Genomic DNA, 18,576 nt, shown 5'->3' with positions numbered 1-18,576 from the left:
ATCCAAGCTCTTATACTGAAGCTTTGTAGTCTAGCAATAAAGTTCAGTGGCTGGTAGCTATTCATCAAGAACCAAAGTCCCTCAGAGAGAATAATACTTGGGTATTAGTTGAGTGCCCAAGTGGTGCACAGGTTTTGCAGAATTGTTGGGTCTTGCTTAAGAAAACTGCAGAAAATGGGAATGTACGTTTAAAGGGTTGACTTGTGGCCAAAGGACATGTACAATGGCAGGGAACTGACTATGAAGAAATATTCAGCCCTGTTGCTATGATACGATTCGAATCCTGTTGGCAGTAGCTGCTGCACAGAAAATGAAACTCGACCAGTTTGACATCAAAACAGCTTTTCTTAATGGTGCACTAGAAGAAGACGTATACATGGAACAACCTGAAGGTTTTGAAGATGATACTGGACATGTATGTTTACTAAAAAAAAGTCTGTATAGTCTCAAGCACCATGTTGTTGGAACAAGCATTTCATAGACTTCATGAGAAAAGCTGGATTTGAAAACAGAAGGGCTGATCTGTGTCTCTTCTGCCGTCGGAGCAACAAAAATTGTTTATATGTTGCAATCTATGTGAATGGCAGTTCAGTTGTGGCCAGCAATAAAGCAGATATTGAAGAGTTCATGGAAATGTTGAAGTTGGAGTTTCATACAACTAGACGATCTCTCAACAACTTTTTAGGTATGAAGATACAGCAAAATGAAGAGGGGTCAATAGCAATTAATCAAGAGGACTATACAATGGAAATTCTGAAGAGATTTGGAATGGATGAAGCTAATGGAGTTTCTACTCCAACTGGACGTGAAGAAAGTGATGTCAAGGAGAAGATCACAGCCAAAGTTCCTTATCGTGAAGCGGTGGGGTGTCTGATGTATTTGACTACAGTCTCCCATCCGGATATTGCTTTTGTAGTGAACAAAGCAGCTAGAGCCATGGAAGATCCTACAGTTGAAGACAGGAATTGAGTGAAAAGAATTTTTAGATACCTGAAGAATACAATGACTTGTGGGATTATTTACAAGAACAATGCAGTTTGTTTAAAACTCTACAGTGCTGCTGATTATGCTGGTGACAAGGACACGAGGTGTTCAACAACAGGTGTTGTCGCAACACTCTCCCATGGGGCTGTATCATGGACCAGTCAATTACAAAAGACAGTGGCAACATCCACTATGGAAGCAGAAATAATATCAGCCAGTGAAGGACCAAAGGAATTGTTCTGGCTGAAAAGGTTGCTGTATGAACTGATTGGAACATCCAAACAAGTGACGCCTCCCACACTCTATGTTGACAATGCAAGTACAGTAAAGTTGTCTAAAAATCCAACGTATCATCGAAAGTCAAAGCACATTGAAGTCCACCACTTTTACACCAGAGAGAGATTTTTGAATGGGGATCTTGGATTAGAACACACTGATGGAACATATCAACTAGCTGATCTACTAACCAAGCCATTGGAAAGGGTCCAATTCGAGATACTGCTTGAAGAAATTGGAGTGCAGAAGATTATATCCATGTGACATTTACTGTTTTTTCATATATTTTATTTGGAGGAAGTGTTAAAAATTGAAAATACAAATTACGAAGTTCGTCCTATCTGTGATGCTTTATATCTCTGGTATGTACGACAAGTTGAGTCTGTACTGTGTAAAACTATGTTTTACCTCTCTGTCTTTTATATGTTGGTGTTTGAGTATGTAATGAAACTGTTAGCTAGTCAGAAGCAAATAATCTTGAAGCTCCTAAACAGGAAAAATAACACATCTTTCTACTCAATGTTAATTTCATTTTGTATGATTTGTCTTTAGAAGTAGTGAAATGTTATAATGCATCTGAAGACTGGAGTTCATCCTGGTTGCCAGTTGTTTTTGGTTTATCCAACTGTGGAAAAAGAAAAAAATCAAAGTGGTCTTTTACTAACAACATAGGTTTTTGTTTACATTCAGTGTTTCTAAGAAAGTGATGGCTTATTGAAGTCCAGACTATGCATCCAAAGGCTTGGTATTCAAACCATAGTCAGTCCTCTGCTTCTTATTTGTTGTTTTGCACTTCTTTCATGTTTGTTGATGTGACAGATGCCATGCTGCAACGAGTTTTGGAGTCATGTTAAACTGCAGGTGCCTCATAACTGACAGGACAAGTCAGTTCAAAGGTCAGAGGAATGCAAAGGCATACCATCTCCAAAAGGACCATGCCTAGTGAGACACTGTAGTGTTCAAACAAACTTCTAACTGACAAGTACCAAAAGGACTTAAAGGCTGTAAGATCTCCACTTATTTACTGTTGCTGCCTGGTCATCCCTTACTTTTAAATACAACCAGTAATCTGTTAATATAGGTTGAGCTAGTGCACGAGTTAATGAACACAAAGCATCTGACAGAGAGGCATTAAAATCCTGGACAGAATGGCAGCAACTGGCCAAATAAGTTTCCAGCTGCCACTAAATGCAATAAGAATGTACTACAATGCAATCTTAATCACTATTGTGGGCTACAGGTCAAGTGTTTGGGTTCACAGTCTCAGAATGATAATGACGTAACATCGTGTACAGAACAACACCGACTGAGGCATTGCTGGTGTCACTAGGTTTGCTACCTCTAGACCTACCCAAAAGAAAGAAAGATGCACAATATTGGCTCCAAAAGAGTGAATATGATAAGGTAAAGGAATAAGGAAATAAGGGCATGCACTGACAGAGACTAGCGAAAAATCTCAAATAGGCAGAAACAGGGAGAAGAACTTGCCAACTCCTTCCTAATACAAAAGAAAGAACCAGAAAGTCATTCTTCCTTCCGATCAAGGGAACTATATGCTACCTGTTGGGACATGGTCCGTATCCCAGCAACTTATTGAAAATACGAAAACACATCACAGACACTTGTAATTGAGTAGCAACTGGCACTCCAGACCATTGTCTGGGAATGCGCCATTAAACAAGACATTGCATACCAGGACAAGAATGTCTCTGGTGTTAGAACAGCCTCTAAGATAATAAGGAATGAGGAACTGAGGCATAAGCTGAACTTGCTGACAACCTAAATATTAGATAATGAACTGCAAGCCTACATGGCTGAGAGACAAAATAGAAGAGGCCATACATTATGATGAGACACATCATGGCAGAACATCTGCCTACAACAAACCTTCTGGAAACACTGAGGAGATGAGCCTCAGGGAGGACCAGGAAGGATTTCCTGGGACCCTGGCAGCCATCTCCCAATCTCTACACCTTGGGTGGCACAGTAGCACAGCTCATTTGAATCCCAAGTTATGCCTAAGCATGCCGCTGTTTAACTACCTAGCCAAATGACAAATCTAGCATGGTTCTGATGCCATTTGCAGTAGCATAGTGTTGTACAGCAGTGCAGTCCAGAATTATAAATTGCAAAATTTGTGATCCAGCAATGCAGACAGTACAGCAGACCAGTAGCATCTGCTTTCTGGATCACAGATGAACATATATCTGTGTGCCAAATGGCCAAATGGTAGTACATCGACATATTCAAATTTTTTTATGGAGATATGTTATACAGATTTTCTTTTTTCCCCTTAAACACCAGAATGATTGGTTACAGTAACACATTAATGTTTAAATATTATATGATATATTCATGTCAATTCATGTAAAACATTTGGTCTGTTTTTGCATCTCAGTAACAGACTAAAAAAATAGCAAATAAATAAATAATGTTTGACCCAGAAATACAATGCAACTCTGGCAGCAAGGATCTGATTCTGGTCCAAGCTCCCAGAATTGGTGGTCATGAGTTTGTGAGTTGTCTTGCTTGTGTGAATGAATGGTGTGTGTTTTTCTTTCTTTTTCTGACAAAGGCTGTGGCCAAAAGCTTACGTGCAAGTGTCTTTTTGAGCCAGTCTGCAACTTAATATGTCAACTCCAACCAGGAGTTTCCATTGTTTGAAGGATCAGTGAAGATAGCCAATTGGTAAAATATATTAACAACTGAAATGAGATATTTATTTTCCATTCACTGCAAACCTCAAATGGAGAGAATATAAATTTTGCACTAATTAAACATATGAAATATTACAATTGCAATTAAAGTTTGTGTATATGCAAACACATGCTGACAGATTTTTTTAAGCAACTATTTATTTTACTATCTGCAAATACAAATTCCTGAAGCACTTCAGCTTCACCTAGTCTCACAGTTAGTCTACAAAATACATTTAATGTCTCACTGCACTATCCTACAATCCACAAACAAAATCTTAAAACTAAATAAAAAGGTCCAGAGTTCGAGTCTCAGTCTACCAAACAGTTTTAATCTGCCAGGAAGTTTCACATCAGCGCAAACTCTGCTGGAGAGTGGAAATTTCATTCTGGAAACATTCTCCAGACTGTGGTTATGCCATGTCTCTGGAATGTCCTTTCTCCCAGGAGTGCTAGTTTTGCAAGGTTCACAGGAGAACTTTTGTGAAGTTCGCAGGAGAACTTCTGTGACATTAGGAAGGTAAGAAGGTGGAAGTAAAGCTGCAAGCACAGGTCATGAGTCGTGGTTGGTTAGCTCAGTTGGTAGAGCATTTGTCTGTGAAAGACAGAGGTCGAGTTCAAGTCTCTGTCCGGCACACAGTATTAATCTGCCAGAAAGTTTCAGGGACAAGTGCTCATAGCTCTTGACAACTCATGTGTACTGGACTTTTTTTCTTGTTTTGGTCCATACCACCTCCTCCCAAAATGTGGAAAGCAAAGAGCATGCAGCACAAGAGATGTGTATCACAATATAAAAGATGGACAAGCACTCATAGCTCTCAAGGTATGAATTTTAGAGCCCCTGTTTACTAAACATTTTTTCCTGTGTTTGGTGTGAGGAACCTGTTCACAAAGTATGTGAAAGAGAATTCAGTTAGACCTATAGACAGAAGTTACAAGTAAGGTATCACTTACTGTCAAAGATCATTACATCATACATTATTTTCGCAGACAAGATACAACTGTTCACTGCGATAATGTTTCCTTGTGCCCATAGCTAAAGTTTTTGTTAAAAAGTTCCCTTGACAAACACTGAAACATCTGTAAGTAATGGTAAATGGTAAGCTATTCTAGAAACAATGTACGACATTTGTGTCTCTGTTGCATTGTTTGTTTTGACTGTTTGACAGTCCATTATTCTGCCTTGACATAGTGTATACAGAATACAACGTATGAATGAATGGATGAATGAAGATAATATCCAAGTGTCTATCAATATATGCAAAGAAAATTACAACAGAGATTGTACTACATAGAGCAATAAATAATAGTGTTGAAAAACATAGTTGTACCAAATTCCAAAATCGACATTCGACCTGGAATCAGGATGCATACACACCTGAACATCATCTTAAATTCAAGAGAGAACGCAGCAGATAAACATAGCAGAAATCCAAAAGGTGTTTTTATCCATGTGGGAACAAATTTGCTTCGAAACAACAGTGAGGAAGAAATTGTAAACCAGACAAGGAACCACATCTGAATGGCCAGAAGACTCTACCCGAATTCCAGAATAATAATAAGTGGCATTGTGTACAGAAGATCAGTGAGTGACAGTTATGTGCAGAGAATAAACGGCAATATTAAAGAACAGTGCAATAAACTAGGAGTCATCTTCATTGAGCCCAACAAATTTCTAGGTGCAAAGTGTCTTGCCAAAGATGGTCTACATCTGGATAGGTCGGGCTCAAAAATATTCAGTAAGATGTTCATAGATACTTGCCAGATCATAAAAAATAAGGGAAACTTATAAGTTGTGATGGGGGTGAAAAAACTTGTGTAGCATTAAGAAAGACAGAACCAAACCATCATCTGGCAAGAAATGTGCTAAAGCCTGTAAATGATAGTCAAAGTAGGTATGTTATCCACTGGAATATAAATTGCTTAAACATTGATGCTTCTAACAATAAAAGCTCCAAAATAGATGAATTGGAAATCATTCTGTCAGAATGTGCAAATATTAAAGTTGTTTGTTGAAATGAACACTGGTTTACTGAGGACACAATTAAAATTCTAAAACAAAATAGGGAACTTCGATTAGCAAGTAGCTTTTGCAGAAGAAACAAGTCACATGGAGGCTCATATATACTTCTACATAGTGATATAAATTATGAGATCAGAAACTGTTTTAATTATTTAAATGAAGAATGTGTGTTCAAGAGCTGTTGTGTAGAAATTGTGGACTCACTAGCAAATGTTATAATAATCTCAATATACAGAATTCCAAGGACATCAACAACAGAACTATTCTTATCTAAGCTTCAAATTATGCTAGAAGACCTTTCTAGAGAAAAAAGAAAAACATTGCAATAGCTGCTGATTTTAATATTGATATCACATGTGGTAGTAGCCACACTTCAAGATTCACTGACTTAGTAAAGAAATATGGTTTCAAATTGAATTTCTTTGAATTTACCAGAAACAATCGGCAATCAGCAACATGCATTGACAATGTTCTAACTAATTATGTATATGAAGATGTGTATACATTTTGTCTAGATCTAGGTATTTCTGATCATTGTGCATTGTTCATTGAGCTGGCACAGACAGAGAGGAACATTTCACATATAAGAACCCATATGAGCAGAAACTGTAGCAAAGAAAACTTGTTAACATTTAGTGAGAAGCTAAGAGATAAAACATGGCCTTTTGATTATTGTTCCTCAAGTGACGAAAACTTTGAGAAATTCCTAAATAGTTTTCTTGGAGACTTTAATGAAACATTTCCAACTAGACTCTGCAGCAGTAAAGTAACAAATACAGTAAAGTGGATTACCCAGGGCATAAAAATTACCAGTGTAAGGAAAAGGCAACTGCACAGAGAACTAAAATATAATAAAGATATTGATTTCATTAACTATGTTAGACTCTATAGAACCATATTTAAAAGAGTTGTCAAGGCAGCAAAACAACTGGCAAATAACAGGCTAATTTTAAAATCATATAAATAAGACAAAGGCTTTGTTGTCAGTCATTAAATCTGAGTTAGCTGTTAAAGCCTGTAACCAAGAAATTCCAAAAATTGACATTGAAGGAAATACTATTGTAAATTCAACTCAAATACCAAAGTACTTTAATGAATTCTTTATAAATGTAGCAAAGTCTCAAGTAGATGTAACAGATTATCACAACAAAGTAAATCCCTTTGGCCTAGGCGAAAACTCTGAAAACTTTACAAAAGTCTCAAAAGTTTCTGTGGAGGATGTAGAAAATGCTATTCTAACATTAAGAAACAAAAAATTTGCAGGTTGGGATGGAATACCCACCAAATTTATTTAAGTGGTACACAACAGAATTGCAAAGCCACTAGCTCAGATAATAAATCAATGTTTTGAAGAGGGCTGTTTCCCAGAGGTACTGAAATATGCTGAAGTCAAACCACTCGTCAAGAAGGGATGAAGAGATATCATGGGAAATTATCGTCCTATCTTGATTATCCCAGTCCTACCAGAAATATTTGAAAAAACTTGCTGTTGCACAAATCCAACACTTCATTGCAAAATATTCTGTTATTCTAAACAATCAATTTGGTTTTCAGCAGGGGGAAAACACCATCGATGCAGTAAACAGTTTCATTGAGAAATTAAGTACATCATTAGATAAGTGAAATAAGGCGGCAGGAATTTTCTGCGACCTCACAAAGGCGTTTGATTCCATAAACCATGCATTGCTTGTTTACAAACTTGAAAAGTATGGCATTAGTGGCAGTGCCCTACAATGGTTTATATCCTACTTATCCAACAGAAAACAAAGAGTTAGCATGTCTTCAAATGGCACATATTTTTTTCTGACTGGAAAAAAAAAAAATCTCAGGGAGTTCCACAAGGCTGCATATTAGGCCCATTCCTATTTCTCTTTTATGTTAATGACTTACCATAAAATCAGGTGCCCATCAGTTCTGTTCACAGATGATACTTCTGTTCTAGTCGAAGATCAGGACTTCGAAAAAATTCCCAAATCTGTGATCAGTACCCTCAGTACCTTAGAAACGTGGTTTCAGCTAAATGGGTTGAATCTAAACATATCTAAGACTCACGTGATGCAGTTCAAAACCAAACAGTCAAAATGAGCAGATTAAGATTGTACACAACAACCAAGGTATAGAAGAAGCTGACTCAGTCAAATTCTTAGGTTTAAATGTAGATAAAAATTTGAGCTGGCAGGCACACATTGAATACCTGTCAAACAAACTGAGCAGCTTTGCATTTGCAATGCAAATATTATCAACTGACATAGACACACAAAAAAGTAGCATATAAAAGCTACTTTGAATCCATTATTAGGTATGGTATTGTTTGTTGGGGAAACTCGACAGACATAGTGCGGGTACTAAAAACACAGAAAAAAAATCATACGAAATATGTGCATTGCAAATCACAAAGAACCATGTCGACCATTATTTAGAAAACTTAAAATATTAACTTTGCCGTCCTTATACATATATGAGATTATTATATTTGTACACCAGACATGAATTATTTGAGGGAAACCATTTTGTGCATTCACATGATACCAGAAACAAAGAAAATTTTGTGCTTCCCACCCACTGCCTCACACTGTATGCCCAGAGACCTCAATACTTGGGAATGAAAATTTGTAATAAATTAAAAGGGAACAAGTTGATGCAGATGCTATATGAGGTGCTAACACTGAAGTGTTATTACTCAGTGGATGAATTCATGCTGGACAAACTGGAAATTTGAGCTGGGTACAATGTGTTACACATTCCAAGAAATATCCTTCTAGTGTTGTTATTTATTATAGTGCTATTATTTACTAATGTAAAAATCATTGTAATTGTTTTATAAATTTTTGACATGTCTCCTGTATGCAAACCAAATGGATTGCAAATTACATCATGAGATGAATAAAACACAATTCACAAAAGTTCACAAAGTTTTCTGTAATTTTTCAGGTCGTTCAATGAAAAGCAAAAAACTGAAAAGTGACCTGGATACACTGCTGGACATGGATATAAGACTGCAGTTAATGGACTTGGAGGGAATTCATATCCCACATTCACCACCACCCATACCAGATGATCCTCCAGATTTTGACTTCAGTGATCCATTTGTATCAGAGGCAATAAAGTGAATACATATACTTTGATGAGCACTTCCTTTGCAGTCTGACAGAATTGAAACAAAACTTGCAGAAAGTAAACAATTTTTAAACTTTTTGTAAGGAGAATAAAAGCATTGAAACATGACAGCAATATTTTACTTTAAAGCATTATCCTTTTCCCATTTCAATGAATTATTTTGTATGATTATTGTAAAATGTAGCCCATATAAAGCAAACAGAGATTGAATAAAATCTTCTCTAAAGTTCTAAGCTGTACGAAAGTTCAACTGAGTGTAACTTGGTCATTGTTGAGTGGTAATTGTTTGCCATACGATTTTTTTTATGGCTATGGTATGAGGTGTGACAGCACTGGTACATAGTCTATAGCGTATCACCATTCAAAGCAAAGTTTCCGTCCTAACTGCCCAATTTAAAATGGAAATGGTCAGATTCCACACTGCATTTAGCCGCTAGCCAGCTTCTTTATTGATGGTGGTGTGAGGTGAGTTACCTCAGTAGTTTTTTAATCATACTATCTCAGAAATGTGATGATAGATGTAACAACAAAGGTATCGTCGAATGCAATTTTATGTCCATCTTACTAAGCACGTTTGGCAACTGCTGATTTCTCTTTGTAGAGTAGTCACAGATATCTCTCCCATTCAATACAACACTGCACTATCATAAGCTAAGTCTTCTCACCATTACAGTGATTGAACTCACACAATGCACTCTAAAAAAGAAAGAAAATGCACCATGAAGGAATTATCAGGATGGAAATCGGTAGAGGTGATGTGCATGTACAGACAAGCAAATGATTACAATTAAAATTGGATGATTTATTCAATAAAAACAGCTTCACAAACTGAACAAGCCAATAATGCACTGGACCACCTATGGCCCTTATGCAAGATGTTATTCAGCTTGGAACTGAATGAAAGAGTTGTTGGATGTCCACCTGAGATATATCGTCACAAATTCTGTCCAACTGGCACTTTTGATCATTAAAATCCTGAGCTGGTTGGAGGGCATTGCCCATAATGCTCCAAATGTTCTCAGCAGCAGAGAGATCTGGTGACCTTGCTGCCCAAGCATTAAGAGAAGCATTAAAAACTTCTGCCACGTGCAAGTGGGCATTATCTTGCTGAAATGTAAGCCCAGGTTGGCTTGCCAAGAAGGGCAACAAAAATTGGATATAGAATTTCACCAATGCACCAGTGTGTTGTAAGGGTGCTGCAGACAACAACCAAAGGGAACTTCCTATGACAAGAAATTGTCCCTCAAACCATCACCCCTGGTTGTCAGACCGTATAGCAGGTGATGGTCAGGTTGGTATCCCACCACTGTCTGCAGCACCTCCAGATGCACCTTCACTGGTCACTGGGACTCAAATTGACACACCTCTCATCACTGAAGACAATTTTACTCCAGTCAACGAGATTTCTGGTTGAATTATGACTGTGAAGCTCTTTCTCTTGGATAAACCATTCAATTTTTCTGAAATTATAATCATTTGTTTATCTGTGTGCGTACATCACATCTACTGATTTCCATCCCATTCAGATAATTTCTTCATATATGTCTAGAACTCTGTGGCCTAAAATTATTTTTCACAATTTCATGATATGGCACATTTTAGCTGGAGGCCTTAAGACTGCCTTGAAGTTATATCTCTTCAGCAGCTGTCAAATATTTCCTGTTGGCAAAAATGCAAGCTTTTAACTCTTTTCTATGGTGATATTCTCCAAGCTGGTACCATGCGAAATTGCTTGCAGCTTTAGTTGATCATGTAACCTGCCTCACTGAAGACTTTTCTTAGGAGTTCCAATTTTTGTGCCTAGTTTGCGACATTGTAGGTGTTGTTCACTTGATGAATTATCATCAGAACAACGCACTTTTAGGCCAGGTGCACATACTATTCCATATAATGGATTTCCCGTGTATAGTATAGCTGAGCCATTCACTGTGGTTTCGTGGACAAGGACCTCAAGAAAGGACAATGTACTAACATTTTGTATCTCCAATGTGAACTTGAAATGCTACAGAGGTATTGCAAGTATTCTTCCAGTTTTTCATATTTATGTAACCTGACAAATATCTCATTAACTTATCGGTAATTCATAATGAAATAAATAATTCCCATCATCACACACCACTTGGTCCACCTATGTTAGTGGATTTCTAGTGCTATGTGAAAAAAAAGAACACAGATTAATGAGCCAATATGAAGAAAGAGCCCACCGAACTCCAACCATACTGGTGCATTTCTCCAGCTTTTCATAAAGAAAGTGAATCCAGATTGACAATCCAACTGGGGAATACAGTCAACTGAAAAGTGGCAAAAATGCACTCTCTGTAGTTTTTTCACTAAGTTTGGAGCTCCACAGCTAAAGAAAAATTTTCCGTCACCACATGCAACTTTTGATACTGTCATTTTTCGGACATGACAGAGCCATAAATTTGGTAGGATCTGTGAAACAAAAATTTGCAAAATAGCTATTTAATATTGACTAGCAGCGTCGCGGACTGGTGTGCAGGAATTACTTTTCACAGTCATGAGATTGATCTTTGGATGTAATTTATTTGACAGCATATGGCAAGAAAGAAACAGTAAAAATATTGTTACAAAGGAAGAACATCAGTAACTTTGCATTTCCATTTTAATTAGGCTAATGCAATTGCCAATCATTTGATCCTACATGCAGATAAACTATGTGATTTAGTTGTAAATGATTTTCATCACATAAAACACCACAAATGCATAAAAGTTATGTATACCAGATGCTATTTTGATGATATAACTTTTAGTTTAGCCATAAAGTGTGTAATGTTTCACTTCTTTGTGAATAAAAAAGAGTTATTTGAACTTTCAGTGAACAGAGTGGTTATATATCTACAAGTAGTCTCACTGTCTATGAAAATGTGTAATGCAATGCATTGCCCACCTGCAGAGTATATGGATACTGCAACAATTCTATCCTTGTATTATGGGTAGAACCACTCTTGAAGCTGAGTGGATGTAATGTCAATGAGGCCACAAGAGTATTCCCCTTTTCCTGCTCAATTCAATGGTTGCCTGAAATTTAATAATATATTGGACACAGAGGATACAATTATGTTGTAGGTGCTTATATACTGTTGTTGCTAGTGTAGCATGTGAGTTAATGAGCATTGAGCATTTTGCTCTCATTTAAGTATATGGCTGAAAGAGTCAGCCTTCAGGAATTGTGAAACGAACCCTGCTGTCCGGGGGCCGTGTGCTACAGAGAGCGCACAATCACCACGAGATGGGGAAATTCACAGGCGTCTATTGTGCTGAATGAGGCCTAAGTGCTGTAGTGTGCTAGTGAGGCAGACGAGAACCTCTGTCATAGGGAATCATAGGGAAATCCCATAGAAGCTGTTTGTGGCCAGGGAGACGTAGTAGTGTTTAATATGGTGAACCTAATATTGGCCATAAAGAGAAACATTTATGAAAACTATTTAATTCTGTAGTAATTCAGGGAATGAAGCCACAGTAATTTTGATCTACCACCCTTCATAAATTTTCATGGTGATCCCAATGAAACTTGAATATTGATCAGATCGATAATAGTTTAGGATTTACTGTTCTAGTGAAATTAACAAGGTTTGTAAGAAAGACCTGAATGCTCAAATCTGAACGCTCTGGTCGATCTTAACGATCAACATTTCATATAGAAGCGCATCATTAAAATGACATATGTTGTAAATATCAACCCTGTAACTTTATTTGTTTAAAAGATACAGTAAATTTAAATTATCAGTATTTTCAGTTAAGCATCAGATCATTTCCTTCACACAAAACACATTGAACGATGGCAGCAGGACACCTTATTGAATCATTAGGTAATAGAATATTTGTTGTAAAGTTTAGTACATAATAGTTACTTTTGTTCTTTATTTACTATCAGAAACCACATTGGTGCAAGGCTACTGGCCATGACATTCAAAGCTAAGAAGGAAACTGTATTGGTTTTATGTAAATGAATTTAACATTTATACACAATGGATATTATTGTTACTTTATTTAGAACGTGAAAGTGGTCAAACTTTGATTATTTCAATATGTTAAAATGTAAAATAATGTAGAATAAGCTGCAGCCTATCAGATGGATGGCTTCAGGAAAGGGAACTGCCCTAGTCAGTTGAATGAGGATGATCGGCGCACGGGAAATGCGGCTGGGGATGGGCAGAGGGACAGAGCTGGTGGAGAAGAGAAAGCGGACAGTTGGTCTTTAGGTAGCTAGGGAGTGAAACGACTTAGAAAATTTTGCATTGTGTGGTATCGCGGGACTTAGTCTCTGAGCGATGAGCAGCTGTGCATCTGCTGCGAACTCTAACTGTTTTCATAGTTTACAAGGTGGAGTATTGGACTTGTAATTTGCGATGAGATTGTGAATGATCGAAATGTGTCAGATGGATATGCGCTCGAGTGTAATAGAAATTCTAAATACGACCACTTTCACTATTAGTTTGCTTTCTGAATTAACATTATTCTAACCAAATCACAAGTGTGTGGCCTATATCATTTATGGGTTGTTAATTTAGCTCTCGATATTATTATTACTGTTGTTGTATGTTATATTAACGTTGTATGTTTCATACAATTTCGCAAATTTTCCATCAGCCAGACAATTTAACCAAACATTCACAAGTGTCTAATTTAGGGCACGTAATGCGACACGTGCAGTTCAACCCCTAGACGAGTTTGAGCAAAGACATTTCAATGAAGAGGAATCGCATGTGAGCCCGGGCATCTTATGGATGTTAGCTTGCAAGCACCACAGGCCGGTGTAAACCACCACTGCCACAACTAAACTGATTGCAGTAATTAGATGAAGCATCATTTCACCATTATAGCTTGCTTCCGTATGTCGGCACCACAATCTGGTCAACAACCAGCAATATTACCAATATCCAGGACACCCCTGCAGTGTTGTGACTGCATGATGCCTGGGGCACCTACATGTCAATATGTCTGACCCCAGCACATATGAGTACCAGCCACTCAGAGGCCAAGAGGCATTGGGCCAGTGACCGCAGTGGAGCAGCCTAACATCATATGGTACATAGAAGCTTCATTCCTTTATTGCACTCTGCTGGTGTAGTTAGTCATCAACTTCCATCATTCTACGAGACTGCCCATTGTCTGGTCCAGCACCAGCTGCAATAGACCGAGGGCAAACAGGGACCCTTTCAGCCACTGACCTGCTTAGCAAATACACCAGGTGCTGTCAACCAAAAGTCAGGGGTTGCAGTTCGCTCCACAGATGACACCACATTTGCCACAAGCTGCCAGTGGACAACTAGCCAAAAATCTCACTCAGACACAGTAAGGCAGGACCACATGCCCGGAATGACTTGGCACCAGCCACTCCAGAAGCATGAATAGCAAGTGCACACTGCTCTGAGTTACACTGCACTGTTTATAACTATTGTCAGTATCCTGAAAGTGCGCCTCCACCTAGGGCCAAGATCTATCCGATTTTTCTTTTGATCACAAACGGAGGAGTTATATTGAGCTTTCTGTTGCAGTTTCTTGAGATGCCTGTCTGCCAGTTCATTTCCAGCAATTCCCACAAGATCTTTTGTCCATTTGAAATTGAAATGCCAGTTTGTATGACTCAATTTCCTAATTTTGTTTCTGATGTATTCTATCAAATATTTATGATTCCTGGAATTTTTGAATGTATTCAGCATAACTCTACTGTCTGTCTGTATTTCAGCTGATATTTTAACATTTATTTCTCATAGGTTACCTAGTTTTTCAAAGGCTCACAAAACTGTCAACTGTTCTGCTTGGTTACTGGTGCACCCATTCTTTACTGCAGTGGTTGCCAAACACATCAAGCTTCTGTGTTACCATGCCATTTTTAAACCCTGCAGTGAGCTACCCAAATACACTAGGGCAGAAATGAGAACTTTAAAAAAAAATCTTACATTTGTTAATAGCCTATTAACTGACATTTGTTGTGGACTGGCAAGACAGCCAATCCACAGTGACGGGTAGCCGAAAGGCACGCGTTTAAGCTCATGCAGGCTGGCGTGAGGTCTGGAACAGTTAAGGGAATTTATAGTAGCAAAGAACGTAAGTAACTACTGGAATACTTAACTTTAATTCATAATTGGTGAACATCGGTCTGATGATACATGCATCACAAGATAAATAGCAAATGATAATGGCGCCTTGCTAGGTCGTAGCAAATGAGGTAGCTGAAGGCTATGCTAACTATCGTCTCGGCAAATGAGAGCGTAATTTGTCAGTGAACCATCACTAGCCAAGTCGGCTGTACAACTGGGGCGAGTGCTAGGAAGTCTCTCTAGACCTGCCGTGTGGCGGCGCTCGGTCTGCTATCACTGACAGTGGCGACACGTGGGTCCGACGTATACTAACGGACCGCGGCCGATTTAAAGGCTACCACCTAGCAAGTGTGGTGTCTGGCGGTGACACCACAGAATACACATGTAAATGTATAGAAACCTGCAAGCATTTCTGATGGCAAAAGAATTGAAGGGGAAGGAAGGAAAAGGACTGGTGACGTTTAGGAAATGGTGAGAGTATGGGTCATGGGAGGCTGGGTGATTCTTTTTTGTCATCAACAAGTTTTTTAATGTTGGGAGAGTAGGTAATATGTGTACTAGTTTTTATAGATTATTCAAATACAGATACCCATGTGTTGATCAGTCATCTGTTTCTGTACTTTGCATAACTTAATAATGAAAATAGAAATGTCACAAAAATATGTAGGGTACAGCTGAACACAGCCTTCACCTTGAGATTAACTTGGGCCAAAACTAGGCATTTTTCTTTAGGAATAAGAGGTGATATATTTTCAGATCTTGAAGAAAACGATGTTAAACGTAAATTACTTTGGAAATCAATCAGTTCCAACTCCACTGTCTTGTTGAAAATCAATATGCTCCATTACAAAATTGAAGAACTCTTCAGTACGAGTCTCTATAAATGGTAATTGGACGAACTGTGTGACAATTGAAATGCTTCTGAACTGTTAGAAGAGTTTGATTAAATGACTTCTCAAACCTGAAGGAACTTCACCATATCATTTGCTGCTGTTACGAGGCGCTGAAGAGCCTTGTTTATCAAGGGTTCGTTTGAAACAGGCGAAGTGTTTGTATTCGTCTTTGATGATTTCCCCCCTCCCCCCCCCCCCCCCCCCCCCTACAGTACCTGCTATATGGAGAACGTAGGAACATCTGACATTGTTCTGCCAATATTTTTATTTTTACCTTGAAGCTAGGATGTGTATCTTTTCGACGAAGTCTGCCAGAAAAGAAAAATCCTGCAGCCAAACTAGCCCTTAAAAAATTCTACTAATGCAAGAAGCAACTCTTCAAAACGTTGTAAAACTCTCCTCTCTACCAACACAACGAACTTCCGTATGAAAGAGCTGGTCACCACACTGGCATTCTAGTCGTCAATGTTCCGTTGTTGAACAGTATAGATGTTCTTGGACTTTTGTCTTCGATGTATCGCCATCCAAAACACTAATGCTAACCTTGACGTTTAAGGAAGTTTTCAAAACATCGATGTATCATTTGATCCCAAGTTGTTACTGTGTGCGCGGTCTGAGCTCAGTGAAGCAACCTAGTTAGGCCGGTATTACACTATCAAATTTCTTTGTCCAATATCTTTGTCAAAGATTTTTCATAGTGTAATAGGGACTTTGTCAAATGTCGTCCAATATTTGATCAAATCTAGGGCCTCGCCGTATATTTGATCAAAGAAATCGCTTGTCTTCTGTTCATTGCAATGTGACATGTTACCACATGGAGCGCTAGCATCGCTGCAGCGTTTTGTCGTCTGTAGTGTTTTTATAACCATTGCAAGTAAATACAATCGGTGTGTGCCGACAACTACAAAATTAACAGATGTCTGAAGCTGATGAGGCGCTTTACAACGTGAGGCACCCTGAATACAAAAATAGATTAAGAAGATTGGAGACCTGACCTAACATAACCTAACCTAACATAACCCTCTCCCGTAGCAAGGAATCGGAGTGTTACCACAGTCTAACATATGTTAGACTGTGGTGTTACAGTGAGCTTGTCTTCTGAAGATGTAGCAGTTCTTAAGTGAATATTGTGCTTTGTGATATGAGGATACACTTCATTGAGCACATACAGAAATGTATGCTCATCCATTCTTAAGTAATTGATGTACGACTTGACGTCTTCCATTGTAAGCTCACGTAACAAGTTTTGTTGAATGCTTTTATCGTGTCGTCGTAAAACCCATGGCTTCACCCAGATTAGATTAGTTTTTCGTTCCATAGATCCGTGCTGAGGAGATCCTCGTGGATGTGGAACATGTCGATTTTTTTTAAGCTGAAATAATAATACTAATAGTATGAATAAATACAATACATCATTTGTTTCTATTAAAAATTTCGCCAATGGAGTAGAAGGAGTTGGCCAGTAGTAAGTCTTTCAGGCTCCTTTTAAACTGATCTTTATTTCTAACTAAATTTTTTATGTTTGCTGGCAAATTATTGAAGATGAGTGTTCCTGAGTAGTGGACCCCTTTTTGAACTAAAGTAAGTGCTTTTAAGTCCTTGTGCAGATCATTTTTGTTCCTGGTATTGTATGTAGGAACTGAGTTGTTTGTTGGAAAAAGAGATATATTATTTAGGACAAATTTCATTAAGAAGTAAATATACTGAGAGGCAGTAGTTAGAATACCCAGTTCTTTGAAGAGGTTTCTGCAGGACGTCCGTGAATTTACTCCACAAATAATACATATTACACGGTTTTGGACTCTGAAAACTTTTGTTTGACTTCAAGATTTACCCCAAAATATTATCCCATATGACATTATGGAATGAAAGTATGCAAGATTTTTCATTTTTATGTTGCTTATGTCTGCTAACACTCGAATTGCAAATACAGATTTGTTAAGGCCTTTCTGCAGTTCTGTGGTGTGCTCCTCCCAACTGAATTTATTATCAAGTTGTAATCCCAGGAATTTAAGACTGTCAACCTCGTATGTATGGTTCCTTTTTTTCCCCCATTTCTTTTCCGCATGTGCACACAATGCAATTATGGTATGTGCAACTGCTGTGGTTAATAACAAGTTGTTGTCAGCCATCTTGAACTTTGACGAAAAATTTGATGACAGTGTAATACCCCTTCTAGCGCTACATCAAAGATCTTTGTCAAATATGTTTGACAGAATATTTGATCACATCTTTGATCAAATCTTTGACAAAGAAATTTGATAGTGTAATACCAGCCTTAGCCAAGCTGAGCGTAAAGGCCGGTATTACACTATCAAATTTCTTTGTCCAGTATCTTTGTCCAACATCTTTGTCAAATATATTTGATAGTGTAATAGGGATCTTTGTCAAATGTCGTCCAATATTTGATCAAATCTAGGGCCTCGCTGTAGATTTGATCAAAGAAGTCACTTGTCTTCTGTTCATTGCAATGTGACATGTTACCACATGGAGCACTAGCATCGCTGCATTCTGTCATCTGT

General features: G+C 38.0%; 1 protein-coding gene and 1 long non-coding RNA gene across 4 annotated transcripts in view; one reads left to right on the top strand and one right to left on the bottom strand.

Annotated features, from left to right (window-relative positions):
• Positions 1-9,204, top strand: part of LOC124619787 (engulfment and cell motility protein 1-like) — a 64,002-nt gene extending 54,798 nt beyond the window's left edge. The window contains exon 5 of the mRNA XM_047146378.1: positions 8,911-9,204. Coding sequence (XP_047002334.1) covers positions 8,911-9,089 — 179 coding nt within the window. The 3' untranslated portion in view covers positions 9,090-9,204. The remainder of the gene's footprint in view (positions 1-8,910) is intronic.
• LOC124619788 overlaps positions 1-16,487 on the bottom strand; it is a 44,689-nt gene extending 28,202 nt beyond the window's left edge. For 2 of the 3 annotated variants that reach the window (XR_006980131.1, XR_006980133.1), the window contains exons 1-2: positions 16,329-16,487; positions 12,005-12,135 (exon numbers count right to left, since the gene is read on the bottom strand). This is a non-coding gene — a long non-coding RNA (uncharacterized LOC124619788). Of the gene's footprint in view, positions 1-10,865; positions 11,388-12,004; positions 12,136-16,328 lie in introns of those variants that run through there. The other variant, XR_006980132.1, reaches the window with a different exon arrangement.
• Between the last annotated feature and the right edge of the window lie 2,089 nt (positions 16,488-18,576).

The sequence above is a fragment of the Schistocerca americana genome, chromosome 6, assembly GCF_021461395.2.
Source record: "Schistocerca americana isolate TAMUIC-IGC-003095 chromosome 6, iqSchAmer2.1, whole genome shotgun sequence".
NCBI classification, from domain to species: domain Eukaryota; kingdom Metazoa; phylum Arthropoda; class Insecta; order Orthoptera; family Acrididae; genus Schistocerca; species Schistocerca americana.
Note: the sequence above shows the minus strand (reverse complement) of the source record. Positions and strands in the feature narration are given on the sequence as shown.